General features: G+C 42.6%; 2 protein-coding genes across 2 annotated transcripts; both read right to left on the bottom strand.

Annotated features, from left to right (window-relative positions):
• Positions 1-723: 723 nt before the first annotated feature.
• On the bottom strand, positions 724-6,730 carry Sce (E3 ubiquitin-protein ligase Sce). Its single transcript, XM_080266224.1, has 4 exons — positions 6,710-6,730; positions 4,555-4,888; positions 2,217-2,868; positions 724-1,015 (listed from the first exon to the last, which is right to left on the bottom strand). The coding sequence occupies exons 2-4, from the start codon at positions 4,759-4,761 to the stop codon at positions 789-791; spliced, it is 1,086 nt and encodes a 361-aa protein (XP_080122350.1). The 5' UTR covers positions 4,762-4,888; positions 6,710-6,730; the 3' UTR covers positions 724-788.
• Positions 6,731-14,158: 7,428 nt separating this feature from the next.
• On the bottom strand, positions 14,159-15,550 carry LOC145391676 (membrane progestin receptor gamma-like). Its single transcript, XM_080266223.1, has one exon. The coding sequence runs from the start codon at positions 15,516-15,518 to the stop codon at positions 14,214-14,216; it is 1,305 nt and encodes a 434-aa protein (XP_080122349.1). The 5' UTR covers positions 15,519-15,550; the 3' UTR covers positions 14,159-14,213.
• Between the last annotated feature and the right edge of the window lie 2,036 nt (positions 15,551-17,586).

Here is a 17,586-nt window from a genome sequence, read left to right as displayed (position 1 = left end):
ACAAAGATGCTTGAACAGAATCATGTGCTAAAGTGATTATCTGTGTTTCTTTCATGCTCATGTGGTCCTTGACTGGGATTACTTTTGTTTTTCTGCATGTGTGTGTTTTTAAACCTTTCCATATTTGTCGTTGTTTAAGGGAAGGGGGCTTGTGCTTTTCAACTGTAAAAACACCTGTCAATGTTTTGAAGGGTGTTAGGTTCACAAGAGGCTCTTGCATCGATGCTGCATGTGTACTGAGATGCCAAGTAGACATCTTGAATACGTCCAAGAATTGTGGGATGTCTCTCTACAAGGAATGCCTGGATAAAGGTGACATGTGGGTGCATTCGATATTGGTGTCTGTCTGCGGTGATGAGTGATGGTTGACTGTGCTGGTTGAGGTCATATATATGGTCATAAAAATATGGAGACTGTCTGCCCCTTTATGTTCTCAGTTTTAATAATACAGCTGTTAGATACTGTATTTACTATCAGAGCACTTCCCTCCGCTTGCACAAAAAGTAGTGAGATAGCAAAAAATTAGGGACAATATGGAAGTTATCCACATGGGACAATCCACATTAATTTAGTTCCTCCCCAGAGTAGAGTATACAAAGCCAAACAATAATTTTCACATTTATCATCTAGTATTCAATTATTTTTTTCTGGAATAGAACATCTCAAAGAGTTTTATGACTCGCCAATATATACTTCTCACTAATTTTCTCTAAGATAGGCAAGCCATTCCTCCCTAAGAGTAGAGCATAAAAAGCCTTATTATGTTTTTCACAGCTATTTCCACGAGTTTAATTTTTCTTCCACGAGTAGAACATCTCCATGGGTTTATTGACACGCCAATACTTCTCGTTGATCTGCTCTAGGGTGTGGGAGCCATCGACAGTGATGTAGTGGTCCGGGGTGGGTGCAATGTAAATGCAGAAGTTGTTGAGGGAGGAGGGAAGTTCGGTCTCCAGCTCACCCGTCCGGTTGGCTAGTGTCAGTCGCATGGCCAGATATTTGGAAAGATGGTCGACTGTAAAAGATATAGATATTATTAGTGACAAAGTATCGTATGCAGGAGGAAAAGGCCTCATGCTTAGTACTCATGTGCCTATAATACAGGCTTTGCTTCTATGTTCTATCTATCTAGCATCCAACCCTTTACTGTCCTAAAGGACTGTAAGGCACCTACAACTATGCCACTTTGTTCCACCATATAAGACAAGGATAACCAGCTGCTTGCCCCTGACAAGCAATGTATGAGCAAGAAACACATACCACCCCCACGATACAAGCCCCTATGGCATCTACTAAGCTATATAGACTAGTAAATGACTTCCTGAACTAAAAACACCATCTGGCTTGTTACTTAGTTTGGAGCCACCTGAAGATAGCTCTTTAATTATGCAGGTATACCTTGTAAACTCCTAAACTATTCTTTTATAATGTAGAGGTATGAAGCTGGGCAACAGTAGTCAAGAATATTTAGGGAGAGATGACAATTTTTTCCCCTTGGAAGTATTACTGGTACTTTATTATTATTACTGTAGTTTAGTGGTAGGTGGGGGCACTCACCATCCACTCACTCGATGTAGTGCTGCTTTGGGTGTCTGCCCTTTCCTCTCTTCCTCTTCTGTCTTTCTCTCCTTCATTCTTTCCTCTTCCTTCTGCCTATGGGTTACTTTAACTCCCTCTTCTGTCTTTCTTTCCTTCATTCTTTCCTCTTCCTTTTGCCTACGAGGACTCTACACTGAATGACAATCTAAATGGCTTCCTGTACACCAGGAAACCATTTACTATGCTGGAAGGTAACCATATAACCAAATTATGGCACCTGGTGGTTTAGTGGGTGATTGAGATGCTCCAATCGGACTGAACCTGTGTAGGATTATATCCACGGGTGGTTGGGGTTTATTGCTCACATAATGCCATTCAGGGATGAGTACCGTAAGGCTTGTCACTCTCATCTTCAATGTCAGGACCAACTTGCCTAGCCCCAGGCTCCTATACTCCTCATTTGACAACACAGGATTGGATGATGGATGGATGGATTATTGTAGTGCTCAGGAAGAGTATATATATTCTGAGGAATTTCTTATTTGTTTACAATTCTCAGAAATACTATACTGTATTATTTGTACTACAGATACTATTTCGTGTATGGTAAGGCAAATCAATACTAACAACCAAGAAGATGAATACAGATAATTCTAGAACATAATAAATCAACTCACTGGTGGCATTGGCGGTAGTCTTGATGTAGCGTATGGACGAGTCTTTCAACTCACGAATTAGTTCATTGTCCTCATTCATCTCCAGCGGGTGAGGTCTGAACACTAGCTCAATCTCTCCAGACTCACTTGGACCCTCTGCCTCCTCCCCAGGGTTACCATCGTTACTGGAACCTGCTCCGGATTCATTCTCCGAGGTTCTCCGGGGTTTCTTTACCTTGGGGCCGAGAGATGAATTTGTGGGGGTTGTGGCACTGGTGGGGGTGGTTGGAGTGATGGCATTAACCCCACCTGTGTTGGCTGTGGTGGTGGGGGTGCTGGGGGTCTCGCTGGGTGTTGGGGTGGATGGGGCAGATGGGGTTGGGGTTGGGGTAGCACCATCCTCCTGCATGTTTTTGCGGTTCTTCTGTCGGCTCTGGATCTGCAGCTTGATGCCCTCCTCGATGGATGTGATGAGGGAGGCGTGGTTGTGGTTCTTGTTCAGCTTGGCAAAGACTCGCTCCTGGTGCTGTTCATACTCATCCCGGCTTGGGTAGATTTTGGAGATAAGCGTGTCAAAGTTTGGATCTGGACGCAGTGACCGCTTAGACACCAGCTTCTTCCGGCAGGTGGGGCACTCCTTGTTGCCTGACCTCAGTGCTGTGATAATACACTCCTGGAAAAGATTCATCATTACCATCATCATCCTGACCTCTTTCCCACCTAAGGTAGCATCCAGATGGCAAGGGATGAGGAAAACACAATAGGCTAGGGGAAAATAAGAAAAGATTCACATTATTCATCACCATCATTATCTCTTTTTCCCACCCAAGGATGGGATAAGTTTCTCTCTCTCTCTCTCTCTACAAAAGAAGCAATCTGACTTCCATGATAAGGGGAAAAAAAATCACAGGGACCACAAAATTATAATGCAATGGGGAGATAATGCACATCCTCATCCTAATCCACATGCCCAACGATATACAGGGTGAGAGGGTTATGAAAAACAAATAGCCAGAGGACAGGAGTAGGTGATAAGTGGGTGCAAGAGAGATGTGGTGGTATTAAGGGCAGACTGTGAGATAATGATGATTTCATGTGTGTGGTGTGTCAGGGAGAGCACATGGAGATTGTCAAGCATGAAAGGACTGAACTTGCTGGTGATTTTCTTGAGTGTGTGGAAGAGTTTTGTTATTCACGAGACATGTTATGACTGGAGGCGGGACTGGAGCTAGCTCTGTTGCTAGAGTGAGGAGTGGTTGGAAGAAGTTCAGGGAGCTGTGCCTCTCCTGACATTGAGAGGGCTCTCCTTCCATGCTAAGGGATCTTTGTATGCAGCATGTGTTAGGAGTGTTATGCCGTATGGTAGTTAGACCTGGGCAGTAAAGGGCGAGGATATTCGCAGGCTCAAATGTACAGAAATGACAATGATTAGGTGGATGTGCAGTGCATCCCTGAGTGTGTGACCTGGGGGGACTAGGTTTATGATGGAAGAGTTGAGGGGTAGGATGGGACTGGAATGTATTGGTGTTGTGATGAGGAGAGGTAGATTGAGGTGGTTTGGGCAGATGGAGAGAATGGGGGATGATAATTGGGTGCAGAAACTAAGAAGTGTTAATGCTGGGGGTAGGGTTGTGAGAGGTAGACCTAAAAAGACCTGATATGAGATCATTGTGTGTGACCTCAGGGATAAGGGGCTGATTAGTGAAGCTGCCAGAGATCGAGCAGCATGGAAAGCCGCCATTAGGTGACCAAGGCCAACACATGCAACCATGTTGGAGCCTTCAAAAACGAAATGAAACAGGAGAAAAGCTGAAGAATTATCAAACACATCACACAATGAAATGGTCCACATATCTAATCACTCAGCTTACAAGCATTCAAAACTTCTTGGCACCATCTCACAGGCCATACAATCCCCACAAAGCTGCACAGATACACTGTGCAATAAATAGTGTTCACATCACTGAATTGGAAAATTAAACAAGATGATAATATATAACGGTCTATGATGAAAAAAAAAAAAAAAACAAGAAACCAAAAAATCACATGGCCAAAAATGCACAAAACAAATCTGCATAATGTGCATCTGTATTTTCCTATGGTCAATTTTGCATGGTGCTGAAAGCCAAAGGTGCTACAACATCTGTTATTCGGTACTTCTTTTTTGTATTACAACAGTAAACAATAATAATACTGGTATAGCCTATGTTAGTATGGAAAAGTGCCACGGTACATACTGTATATACTGCCCCAACATATATCTTGCGTCTGGGGAACTTGGGTGATTATGATAATTAAATACTTCAGAAAATTTAAAAATCTCTCTCTAAACACAATACAGTACTTCAACCTCACCTACCTGACAAAATCTGTGGAGACACTCCTTTGTGGTCATTGTGTTTTTGAGCATGTCTAGACAGATGGGACACATGAGCTCTGAGTGTAGCGAGCGTGGAGACACAGCGATCTCTGTGTTGTCTGTGATGGCCTCCTGGGGTGTCCTGTGCAGCTCATACAAGGAGAGCTCCCAGGTCTTGTTGACAGCATTCTGCTCTGTGGCAGTCATGGTGGTGGTGTGTTGTGTTGTGTTGTACACCTGACACTGCTATTGGCTGCCCTCTAGTGGCCACCCATCATACTGCTCCAACACACCACTTATCCACTTGCCAGGGTCAAACCACCAGTCTTCTGTTCTGAAAGGAAATATCAAATAGTACAGCAAAGTTTAATGACAGCAGTCTCTGCAACTTCACGCTAGGCTATACCCAGTGGATGCAGGAAACAAGTCATTTTGAAAAGGATTAAAAAATATATACTGTGCAATATATATACGTCATGTTCCAGTATGCCGTGAGCCAGCATTAATACAATACACATATCAGTACAAAAAAAACTTGTAAAACTTATTTATTTATTCAATGCAATGATACTAATGACACGTAATTACTGATTCAATACGATGATGCCTTAATTCATTTTAATCTCGTTATCTCCAAGTGAATATTAATAGGCTTAACCCGCCCCATCCCGACGTTTTTGGACCTTTTTTTTTTATGCCCAAACATCCGCTTTTGGTGAGAAACATCGAAAATTCATAGAGAAATCGCTCACCTGAGGTTTAAAATACGCGATTTAGGTACAAGTACTTCCTTACCTGACTGGGTTTTCTAACAGGCTGGCACCAAAGAAAACGAGTTCTATGGGAGGGTAACTATTTTATCCACTCATAAACAGTATTTATTTATTTACTCGGTATGAATTTATATGTAGTACAAGAATATATTGGTTTTCAAACAGAAATATAGGCATTATAAGCATTGTTTCACTCACTAACTCATCACCATTCATGACCTTTTCTTCCCCACATTACCTGATCATCATTTCTGACTGTTTCTCCCTCTAATGCTATGTAAACATTGTCCTCCACATTGTCATCGATTGGGAAATCACTCTGGCCCTGAATGTCTTTATTGGCCAGGTCACTGGTAATAGGTGAATAGCCGAGGCAATGGCGTGCAGGGGGGGGGAGGAGAGATTATGCGGTGTAAGGTATTGTTCCTGCTTGGCATCTTGTAGAGGAATAGAGGAAGGTGTCCCGTGTATACATGCCAAAAACCACTCGCGAAATCACTTGCGAAAATTGAAAATTGTGCAAATTAGGGACCTTGCAATGTTGCCGCGTTAATTCACGTCGCCGGGACGGCGCGGGTTAACAAAGGCTTTTCAAACTGATAAAGTTTGATATAGCATTCAATAACTCCTTTATTACTAGGGTACTCTCCTAAGCTAACAATACTTCCTGGTACATAATGTAGCATTCATAAAATGGTGACACTGAGGGGAAGGTTGAACATCTCATCATAAATCTGGCAAAGCTCTTTCCAGACAACATTCTTGTTGTGGTAGTGCAGTAGCTGGAACCCTAGGCTCAACTGAAACATGAACCATGCTAACTGCATGAAGCTGCCCTCATCCTGCAGTTTACCATTCTCCCTTCAAGGGATAGGGAGGGAGTTGAGGGGTTTGCATAAACAGGCAGAGGATCTGCTCAACTATATTAGTGCCAACACCTAAAAGCATCCCTCTCTGGCAGCACTACCATATACAACTGAAAGAAATAATAAATATACTGTAGAAATTAAAATTTCAAGATAATAAATCTAAATGGCAACAGTACACCAGCAAAATATGCTTTCATGTTAAAACCGACCAAAATGTTAAGGCAAATAATTATCAATTTACCTTGCAGTTTACCGTTCTCAGAATTACCTTTCGTAATCACTCAATACTAACACACACACAACAAATAAAACGATTCAAATCAGTGAAAGACACTTTCAGCAATCCTACACTAGTGGGGGTAAAGCTCTAAATACACACAATACACTGACAGGTGTAAACACAGAACTTCCCTATCCATTTCCTTTCACAAACCTCAACAGACTTTCTTCACGTATGAATTATAGGAACCGGTATATTACACATTAAATAGGAGACTCGATGCCGCATCTTACCTCCCCTGAGCTCACTCTGCCTATCACCAGTGCTGGGATTAATTTAGACAAGAAGACCCACAGCAGAGATGCGACCACTTTGTTTACGATCAACACTAACTTCATAGACGCCAGAATCCGAGGAAAGACGACTCAAAAGTGTCTCTCAGAATATCCGATCCTATTTAAAAGATACTGAGTTCACCAATACGTTGCTCATTTGTCTTCTACATTTTTAAGTATATCAATCAATGTTGTATAGTTGCTGAAGTACTTACTAGTATAACCTATCTGTTAGCAAATGTCCAGAAAAATTGCTTAATCATCAGAGTTTCCAATGCAGACATGCAAGCTAGGGAAACTATCAATGCTTTTTGGATGTAGGAGTGTCTGTACCTTACTAATGATTTCGGACAAGACACATCCCTGTTTCAGTCCAACATTCAGATAGAAGTAGTCACTTAGTTCACTATCCACACTGACTGCAGCCTTAGCACCCTCATCCATACTCTTCAAGGCATTCAGCAACTTCCCAGTTACTCCATATATTCTTAATATTTTCAACATTCCTTGTCTATCCACTGTCATATGCATTTTCAGACACCATGAAGGCCGCATATAACTTCTTTCCCTTCTCTAGGAACTTTTCCACTTAAGGCCTAAGGATGAATAGCTGATCTACGCAACCTCTTCCCGTCCCTAAAACCCTGTTCTTCTACAACTAGTTCCTCTGTTATTTCCCTGACTCTGTCAGTATCCTACCATATATTTTTCCTATTACACTAAGAAAACAGATGCCCCGACGATTACTACACACTTCTTTTTCCCCTTTTCCTTTGTGCAGGGGAATAATAATTATACCTAACTTTCAGTCCCCTGGGCCTATACCTTCCTGCCACGCCAATCTTCACATCTAAATCCATTCTGCTACCTCTCGCCCATGCATCAGCATTTCACCACACACTCCATCAATTCCTGGGGCTTTCCCCATTTTCACTTTTTTCATTGCTTCCACTACTTCCATCCTACTGATCAATTCCTCCCTTCTCACCTCCCCCCTGAAAGGAAAATGGTGGACTGCCAGTGGAGGACAGCTTCAACCTGCAGCCCACTGGGTTCACATTTCAAATGAAACTGGGCCTACTAGTACTATTACTGCTATTGTTGCCGTTACTGCTGCTACTGCTACTACTACAACTGTTAGCTACTGCCACTACCACTACTACTTCTACTAAACCTGGTGTCATGTTTCTCCCGTGCTTTATTATGATTTTTTTTTCTCCTTTTTCCCCCCACTGTATGAGAGCAAGTCAGTTTCACCCCAAGGTCATACCATTTGGAAATATTTGAGGAAGCGAAGAAGCATAACTGTATCCTTAGTCTTGGTTCAGGCTCCAGGAAGATTTTCACCTCCATTTTTTTGATTAAGGAATACCGGTATACCGATCAGGTGTACAATAGATTTTATACCTTCAATACGGTCGTGTAGTTCTAATGTCTTGTATTCAATGACGTACAGTGCTTTATTCTTGCTAGTTCCAGATGACTATACTCACCTTAAGACAGATCTCTCATGGTAAAGGGGTAAATGAAGGCTACAGGCTACCTCTCCAGTTCCATTAGTCTCTCCAAAGCTAAATAAAATCATCAGGAGGTAAGAATGATATGAAAAACACATCAGCGGATTCAAGAGGTTAATTTGATTGTTGCTACCCACCAGACAGTTTATGTCAGCTGAGAGAAGATGTATTGTAGTGAAGTGGTTACTGAGGAGGCCTGCTGGTGTGGGCCCGGGTGTGACAGTGGGAGTAGGAAATGAATAAATGATGCTGGTATGGGCAAGGGTGTAGAAGTGTGAGTACGAAATGAATAAGTGATGCTGGTGTGTGTGAGGTTGTAGCAGTGGGAGCAGGAAATGAATAAATGATGCTGGTGTGGGCGCGGGTGTGGCAGTGGGAGTAGGAAATGAATAAATGATGCTGGTGTGGGCGCGGGTGTGGCAGTGGGAGTAGGAAATGAATAAATGATGCTGGTGTGGGCGCGGGTGTGGCAGTGGGAGTAGAAAATGAATAAATGATGCTGGTGTGGGCGCGGGTGTGGCAGTGGGAGTAGGAAATGAATAAATGATGCTGGTGTGGGAGCGGGTGTGGCAGTGGGAGTAGAAAATGAATAAATGATGCTGGTGTGGGAGCGGGTGTGGCTGTGGGAGTAGGAAATGAATAAATGATGTTGGTGTGGGCGCGGGTGTAGCAGTGGGAGTAGGAAATGAGTAAATGGTACTAATGTGGGCGAGGTTGTGCTAGTGGGAGTAGGAAATGAATAAGTGATGCAGTATAGACACCGATAACGCTGACTAAGCCGTGCCCACACCGAGACGTAGCCCAGTGGAATGGAAGATGAGTTTTATAATTGGACCCTCCTGTAATCAAATACAACCATTCACCTCTCCAAACTCTATTTCACTGACGGATTGACAGACCCTTGATGGGTAGTGAACTGAGATGTACAGTGTAGTTAACGTGGATGAAAACGCACACCTTTCTCCATTACGTATCCATCAAGTATCTCCAGTGATGAAATAGAGGCAGGAGACGCAAACGAATTTCTCTATTTGACTACGTATATACTGGAGAATTCACACCAGGTAATTCTTGGCACTTTTAAATAAAAAGAATCAGTGGTAAGTTCATCGCTCTCTATTAATCCATATTAGTTAACAAAGAATCATACAAAACACCTTCTAAGATTAACAAATTTTTAAATACAAGGAGGAAACGATAATCCCATCATGCAAATCCAAGGGCGGTATTCTTGTACGGGTAGGAAGCTGACTTGACACCCCATCTTTACTGATTTACATCTGATTTTGCTCCGTTACTCTTTTCTTGTGTGTTATTCGAGGCAAATCTATGTCGATATTGAAAAGATATAAGAGGCAAACCAGGGGATTATTGAGTAGTTTGAAAAGTAAATCGTTAAGGAGGAGGTGTTGGGGAGCCTCCTTACCCTGCGAGAATACAGGCCAAAGTGAAGACTTTAGACTACACTGCCAATCTGTTAGAAAAATACAGACTTAGATTACTATATGTTAAATGTAGCCTGACTTTTGTTTATATTATTATGTGCATATAACAAAAGCTTTTATACGATAGTAAAATACCTCTCACGACGTAGGCATGTTATTATTCTGTTCACTGTTCTATAGAACTATCTCAGAACAAAAGCTTAAATCAAATAACACTAATATAACTCATGAACTAAAACATATTGGTAGTGTTGTGCTTACTGTTCTTTATAATTATTTACGTAGAACAAAAGCTTTAATGCAATAATACTAACATAACTCTCATGAACTATATCAGTGCTGTTCTCTGTTCTCTATAACTATTTGTACAGAACAAAGCTAAAAATTAGACAATACTATAACATATCAGTAGTGTCCTGGTTATTGTTCTATTTCATTTAAAACAAGGGTTAAAATAAAACATATTAACTCTCCTGAACTAATAAAACTAAGCAACGCATTCTTCTTAGCGCCTATTCCTTAGCGATTTAGTGTGCATGTTACACCTTACCATTCTCTTGCATGTTATTTATATAGTTTTAATACCAACATAGCTTCCGAGGTTACTGAGGTGTAATGCTGAATAAATCGCTAAGAAAAATGTGTTACGAATTCTCCATTATCAAGTAACTGCAAAAATATATATATATAGGCCTAAATAAAAAAAAATACAAACTATGAGAAGGCAGTGGTTCTCATTACCTTAGTCAAAATCAAATCTGTCCTTCCACTGCTTCTGTCACTCTGCTTAATCTTCCCGTACTCATTCGCTGCGTTTCAGAGATAAATAGATAAGCTAGATAGACTGACTGATTGGCAGATATAGTTTTCGATGCGTCCACACTGGTCACAGCTAATCCTTTGGCAGTTGTGGTGAGGTAATTCAATAAGATGAGACCTGTCCAACACAGCCTCCCCTCATGGACAGGACTCAGGTTCATATTCTGTGTAGCACTAAAGGCTTCGTAACTCTTCACCCTAAGCAATTTACAGTTTATTCCACCCTGGCATTCTCTATCATGTTATTTATACAGTTTTACTATTGACAAAGTTTGCATCAGTGGCATACACGAGGATACTGAAGTGTAATATTCAGAGTAAATCGCTAAGGAAGACTGTGTTACGAAGTTTCCAAAGCCACTTATAATCATCAGACTGATATTGTCTTCTTGCCCACAAAGCCATATGGTAGTGTAATGCCGAACTGAAACGCGGGCTTTTATACACCTCATTACAGTAGCACCGGAGCCCTTGTTCTTGTTGGTTGAGGAAGCCCCCTAACACCTTTTCCTAAGAGATTTATTCTGTTTACTGCACTTTACTCCCCTCGTCTACGTTTCATAAATCTTTCCAGTATCGCCATACACTGCATAAATGACGCAAAAAGGATATTAACCAGCTGTATCAAAAAATAAACAGTCAAGGAAGAGGTGTTAGGGAGCTTCCTTAATCAAAGAGAATACAAGCCTGGATGACAAGGCAAGAGCGTCATGAAGTGAGGGGTAAACAGAACATTAAAAGGTATTAAAAAATCTGAGTCAATGAGATTATGAGTGACGTCAACATTGTTATTTCAAACTGCCCACACATCAACTGATTAGGCCATGCAAACAATGCCGGATGATAAGACATGATCCCCGTTACTTCATCTTTCACCGTGTTGATTAACCTGTTGCTATAGTGTTTGCAATCAGAAGAGGCACCCTGATGTGATGCATGAACTGTGCTCGTCTAAAACGTCAATTCAAGAAGGCCTTGTGGTACAAAAATACTGTTATTTGTCATGATTCGTGGTCTCTCATTAACGCTAAAAATTACACACTTTGTCCACTGTCCATCTATCCCACTTGATATTAAAACAGCTTCAAAAATACTATATATACTTTAGAACTCAGGTTTTTCTTCATTTAAATACTACCGTACTTAAAGATTCTTCACAGTCTTATCAGGCTGAAGAGAACACTAATCCTGATGAATCATACCCACATTTTCAAACATTCGTTTTGGTCAAATTTACAAAATCATTGTCTGTTGACCCTGTTGTTGTGCTTCTGAGTTAATTTAACTTCCCAAGAGTAGGATATGTAAAAAGGGCCTATGTATTCTTTCTAATAACAATTACAGAATTACTTTACTTTCCACTAGTTATTTTAAACGGAACCATACAAAACATATCCCTTCACATGTTTAGGAAGTTCAGTCTTGATATTCAGCGAAAGAGATGACCTACTCTTGCCTTCTGCTCCTCCATGTTAATACTGTGTTGTAGTCTCACTGGCACTAGAGAGTTCGTAGTGCCCTTCCTTTGTGATACACTTGGAATACTGACAATTTTATCATTATTCTCTTGCACGTTATCTTATCTTTTAAATACTGACATCATTTGCATCTATAACAAGCAGCAGGACACTGATACAAGACAAATACAAAATCACTGAGGAAGAGACACTACAAAATCTCTTACCCCAACGACATTCAGTTTTCATTTTAAATCTATCACTGTTATAAACACACACTTTCACCGACAGACTCCGACAAACTACATCAATTCTGAATATACATATATATAAGGTATATATACTGTACACCATTCATAGTAAAAATATACAGCAAAATATAGTATGTAAAGGCAACTGATACATACAAATTACTTCTCCATTAACTACGATGAAGAATATTTGGGCCAAGAGTGAAAGAGCAACATCCTGACCCAACAACACACCGTTCAATGCCAAGTTAATTTTGTCAAGTGTTCAACCATAATTCCTCTAGTCTCCTAATGCACAAAACTCGGTACAAGCTGGCGAACCCGTATCTGAGGCTGAGGTGGGATCTGGAAGTGAAAATTCAGTTCACTTCTCCTTCCCAGATCTCCGGTATGGTCAGGGGCGGTATAAACTCTTTGATTGCTTGTGTATATGTCTGTCTTTCCTCTTACAACGACCAAACATTTCACAAGCAAATCAGAGACAATATTAAGGTAACAAAAAAAGAAATCTGGTAACAGTTACCTCTGATGGAGGCTTAATTGCTTAATGGGCTTTTTAATGTGAACCCCAGTAGCTATAGTTAAATCTATTAAGCATGGTCTGATTCTGCAAGCTAATGGCAGCAACAACAGTATTAATGATGTGGTCCAATAGGCTTATCTTCGTAAAACCCGGTGACCTTGTTTTCAGAAGTGAAGCCAGGGGTAGGTAAATAAAAATAACTTTCCAGAAAAATCTGAAATTAGCCTCTCCTTCTGGTAAGCTGATTCCAGCATTTAATCCAGTAAGCCAGCCTGATCCCAGCTCTGATCAATGTCTAACAGTACTCCCACATATGAAGCGATAGCACCAAACTGTATTATACTTTACGCACTAATCTTCAGCCTACACTGAGCCGGGGAGGAACATCTCATTCAGGGGCACAGGAATAGTATTTGTGGGAGGGAGGGTGTCAAGGATAAATATCTTATAATTTGCTGGGTACTGTATACAAGTTTGCTGTGTGTAATTTTTAAGCTGAGCAGGAAATTTGCTTTACCACTCTAGGCTCAAAACTACATAAAAAAGTTGTCATCCCCGTGTTCCGAGGTCGACGGGAATGTGACAGGTTCTACTCTCGCACGTGGCCCTTCCAAAGTAGAGCCTGGGTACTCGAGGCACCTTGGAATCATTGAGACCTGAGGTTTTGGTGTATGGGTGCAGGTGGTCCCTTAACAGCTGCAAAACATGCATCTTTCACCCCCAACTTCTGGGTGTATCTGGGTTAGTCCCTTATATCCGATGACGTCTTTTCCATTTCATCCTTGCAATGTTAAGTTTTGTCTCACTTAGATTTTTTTTAAACTGAAGGATTAAGACATAACCTCCAATAACCATTAAACTACTCAGGGCGTCTAATGAGCTCAATAAAACTGTTTTATGGTAGCAGTGAAATAGGTAACACGTCATCGGACTGAAGGGTTAAGGGCTATTTACAAAATTTGGGTTGGGATGTCTAAAGGAGGTGATTGCATAATAGCTCATTCTCGGGAACACCTTTCTGTGGTAAGGCACCGCGGGGTATGATAAGAATAAGATGCTTGGCTGTTTTACTAGACTGGTTCGCATAAAGTTTGGTTCAGCAGCGTGGGTGGGAAATGGACCACGCTAGACCCATCCATATTCAGTTTGGTTCATAAGCAGGGGGTGTAGAGTATATCAGATCTGGACAGGATTAACGAAAGCCCAGCCCATTCTTATTCAGTTCACTTCATAGGTAGAGGAGTGAGGTGAAACATACTCAAACTTCACGAACGAACATCTGACTGGTTCATTTTGCTTCAGAGGCAGAGGGTGAAATAAGACCCAAACTGCATGAATGAATCTCAGAACCCTCAAGTCTTAGAGTCTAGCTACTTTGGCACATGATAATTTGAAGTTTAAAAGATATAGGCATCTGGTCCCTAGATTTTATGTGGATTTCTACAGAACACTACTCCTCCTTCAAGTGGTCTGTGGATGTTTTTGATGGTTCCTGATTAGTGACGACTGTTGATGGGGTGGTTATGATGCCGCCTGCGGTGGTGGCAGTGACAGAGTAGAGTGGTTTACACGGAGAAGCAGCTGTGGTGGTGGTGGTGATGCTGAGTGGTTGAAATGGAGATGGTGATATGGTGGTGATGTGGAGTGCTTGAGATGGAGTGGTAGGTGTGGAGGTGATAAGGTGTGGCTGTCTGGATGTGGTGGCAGATGTGGTTGGGGGTATGAAGAACGATCTCTTCTTTAACAAGCAGTACGTCAGGGCCAGGACTATGGACAAGTTGACGAGAATGAGGAGGGGCGTAGCGAATTTGGCCCAGGATGGAGACGGCAGCCAGTTAGCGGCCTCGAGGGCAGGTCTGCGGTGCTTGAGGTCGAGAAGAACGGCGTGCATCTGCTCATTGGTACCCAGGATGCTGAATACATGCAAGATGTTGTGCGAATGTCCTACATAGTCGAACCTACCAGGGGCCAAGCGCTCTGGAAAGTGCGACCCATAGAAGAAAGACGCAACGATGACGCAGACAAACTGGCTGGCATGGTAGATACGGGATTCACCACAGGATTCACTGGCTGTGTCGCAGGTGTAGAGCCACAGTAGCAGGGGGAAGGAGTCCCATATATACGGCTCCACAAACGCTGACACCCTGAGAGTCTTCTGCAGCCCTGGGGTACGAATGAAACGGGAAAGGCTGGCGAAAAGGGTGGCCATAACGGAGTTGAAGGCGGCCACAGGGAGGAAGATTCGTGAGAACCAAGTATCCATGAGCTGCTTAGGGAAACAGTAGCTGTAGTAGAGGCATGCTACGGCCCAGCTGTACATGGCAATGGCTGTGTAGTCAATAAAGAAACAAATGTGGGTGGCAGTGGGAGAGAGGCAGGAAAAGGCATGTGCTAGACAAGATATGAGAGGGTAGCAGCAGGCAGCAAACATGTAGCAGGTGAAAGGGAAGAGGTAGGGATCCTCAAAGACTGGCATGATGGCTGCTAGTGACGCCAGGAGCCACATGAAGTACAGTGTGGCCAGGAAGTGTGTCCAGAAATTAACTGTTTCATTGGTTGCATTGAAGACCGAGGCAACTGCCTGGATAACGGAGCAGTTCTCATGTCGATAGCCGGTTATTATACCTGGTTCTCTCAACGTCTCTGAAACCTCCTCCACTCTCTTCACTCCCACTCGGCCAACCTCTCGTAGCCGGCCGGTCACCTCCCGTGCCTCCCGTAGCCGGCCGGTCACGTAGCCAATGTTGGGCAGCATCACGAAACCCCCTGCCTGAACATAAACCTGGATGCCTGAGGAACCGGATAGTTCTCAGGCAGCTAAATAAAAATGATGGTGCAAGTGGCGGTTGCGTGATGGTGGTGTTAGGTGTAGGCTAGTGCAGACAGGCAAGGATGGTAATAACGGCGGTTGTGGTAATGCTAGACGTTCTGGTGATGGATGGGGCTACGAAACTATGATGGCAGTAGCTGCGATGATGACTGTATCTGTGGTATTTATGGTGGAGTGAAATTGTGTTTGTGGCAGCAGTGAAGGAGTGCCACGGTGCAAGTTGAGGTGACAGCGGTTATAGCTGAATGAAGCAGTAGTTTGTGGGTATCTTGGTAGTCTTGGTGTAGCGAGGCAGTGGTAGTTGTGGTAGCAGTGGTGATGGTGAAGCGTGGTGGAGCTCCAGGCCCCTTCTCTGCTCACCCTCCGTCACCTGACCATCGCACCTGCGGACAAATAAACGATTAATTACCCTAGTACCTGGGGAGCTGTATTAGTAGTGATAAGCAACAATGAAAATAAAGCTGACAAGGTATAAATAGCCCCTCTCATGTTCCCCAGTTTAAGACATATGGGTGTAAGAGTACGCTGCTGTAATCCACATCCTGAAATTAAGACTCGCCTCCACTCCTGGTGTGAAGGGGTTAATGATGACTTTATCCAACCCCTCCAGTTCGAAAAGTATCTCTAAGGCCGAAAAAAATAGTCTGAAGGCTGTAATAATAAAAAAATAAAACACCAGTACGTCAGTGATGGAAGATGATTACATTGATCAAACTGGCCTTAAAACATGTGGAGGATTTACATGAACTTAACGAGAAAATTTCACCCCTGATGTGTTCCATTTTTCAAACATGTAATACGGTACCAGGGGATTTATTTCGTCTCAGTACAGACCCACGGTAGTGAAGGGGTTCAAGAAGGATACATTCCCCCCCCCCATTGGAAAAGTCTCTCTAAGTTGAAAAAGTCTCTCCAAAGTTGAAAAAGTCTCTCCAAAGTTAAATATCATCTGAGCAAGAATTAACAGAAAAAAAAGAGGTAAACTTAATGACGTGATTACTCCAGACTCCATCCAACTCCTAAAACTCCACAATCTGAAAGCTTAATATAATCGAAAGGTCTCTTGGAAGCTTATTAAACTCGTCTGGGGGTTGATAGATATTCACACACACACACACACACACACACACACACACACACACACACACACACACACACACACACACAGCACTTGGTAACATGAAATCAACCGCAAGTGTAGCCACTGTGTGTGTGTGTGTGTGTGTGTGTGTGTGTGTGTGTGTGAGAGAGAGAGAGAGAGAGAGAGAGAGAGAGAGAGAGAGAGAGAGAGAGAGAGAGAGAGAGAGAGCACACTAAGGTACCTCACACTATCACAAAAACTAGACCCATCAGCTTGTAAGGGCAACACAACAAACATTACGAAAGAACTGAATATAATGAAGGTCATGAACGGATACAAAAAGAAAATTAACTTCGCTCATGGTCAGACGATTTTATTCAGCTGAGACTGGCTCGTATTCTCGTTGGTTAAGGCAGCTCCCTAACACCTCTTCCTTAGCGATTTATTTTTGGATATGGGTGGTTAATATCGTTTTGTACTTAGGCCGAGGGTGGCGATATTGGAAGGATTTGTGTACCATAGATGAGGACAGCAAGGTGTAATAAACAAACTAAGCCGCTTTGGAAAAGGTGTTAGGGAACCAGTGTGTTACAGAAGCCTGAGAATGTTAATACCTATACCATTAATTAACCTTTTCACGGTCGGGACAACTCTTGTATTTTATTTCCAGCCAACAACAAACGAGTTTATGTATGTCAACCAAGCCTGTGATTACGGAAGATTGTGGTGGTGGTGGTGTCAGGTGTGGTGGTGGTGTCAGGTGTGGTGGTGGGGGTGTCAGGTGTGGTGGTGGGGGTGTCAGGTGTGGTGGTGGTGTCAGGTGTGGTGGTGGTGGTGTCAGGTGTGGTGGTGGTGTCAGGTGTGGTGGTGGGGGTGTCTGGTGTGGTGGTGGGGGTGTCAGGTGTGGTGGTG

The sequence above is a fragment of the Coenobita brevimanus genome, chromosome 19 (assembly GCF_032717465.1).
Source record: "Coenobita brevimanus isolate Jiangsu-jjx chromosome 19, ASM3271746v2, whole genome shotgun sequence".
NCBI lineage: Eukaryota > Metazoa > Arthropoda > Malacostraca > Decapoda > Coenobitidae > Coenobita > Coenobita brevimanus.
Note: the sequence above shows the minus strand (reverse complement) of the source record. Positions and strands in the feature narration are given on the sequence as shown.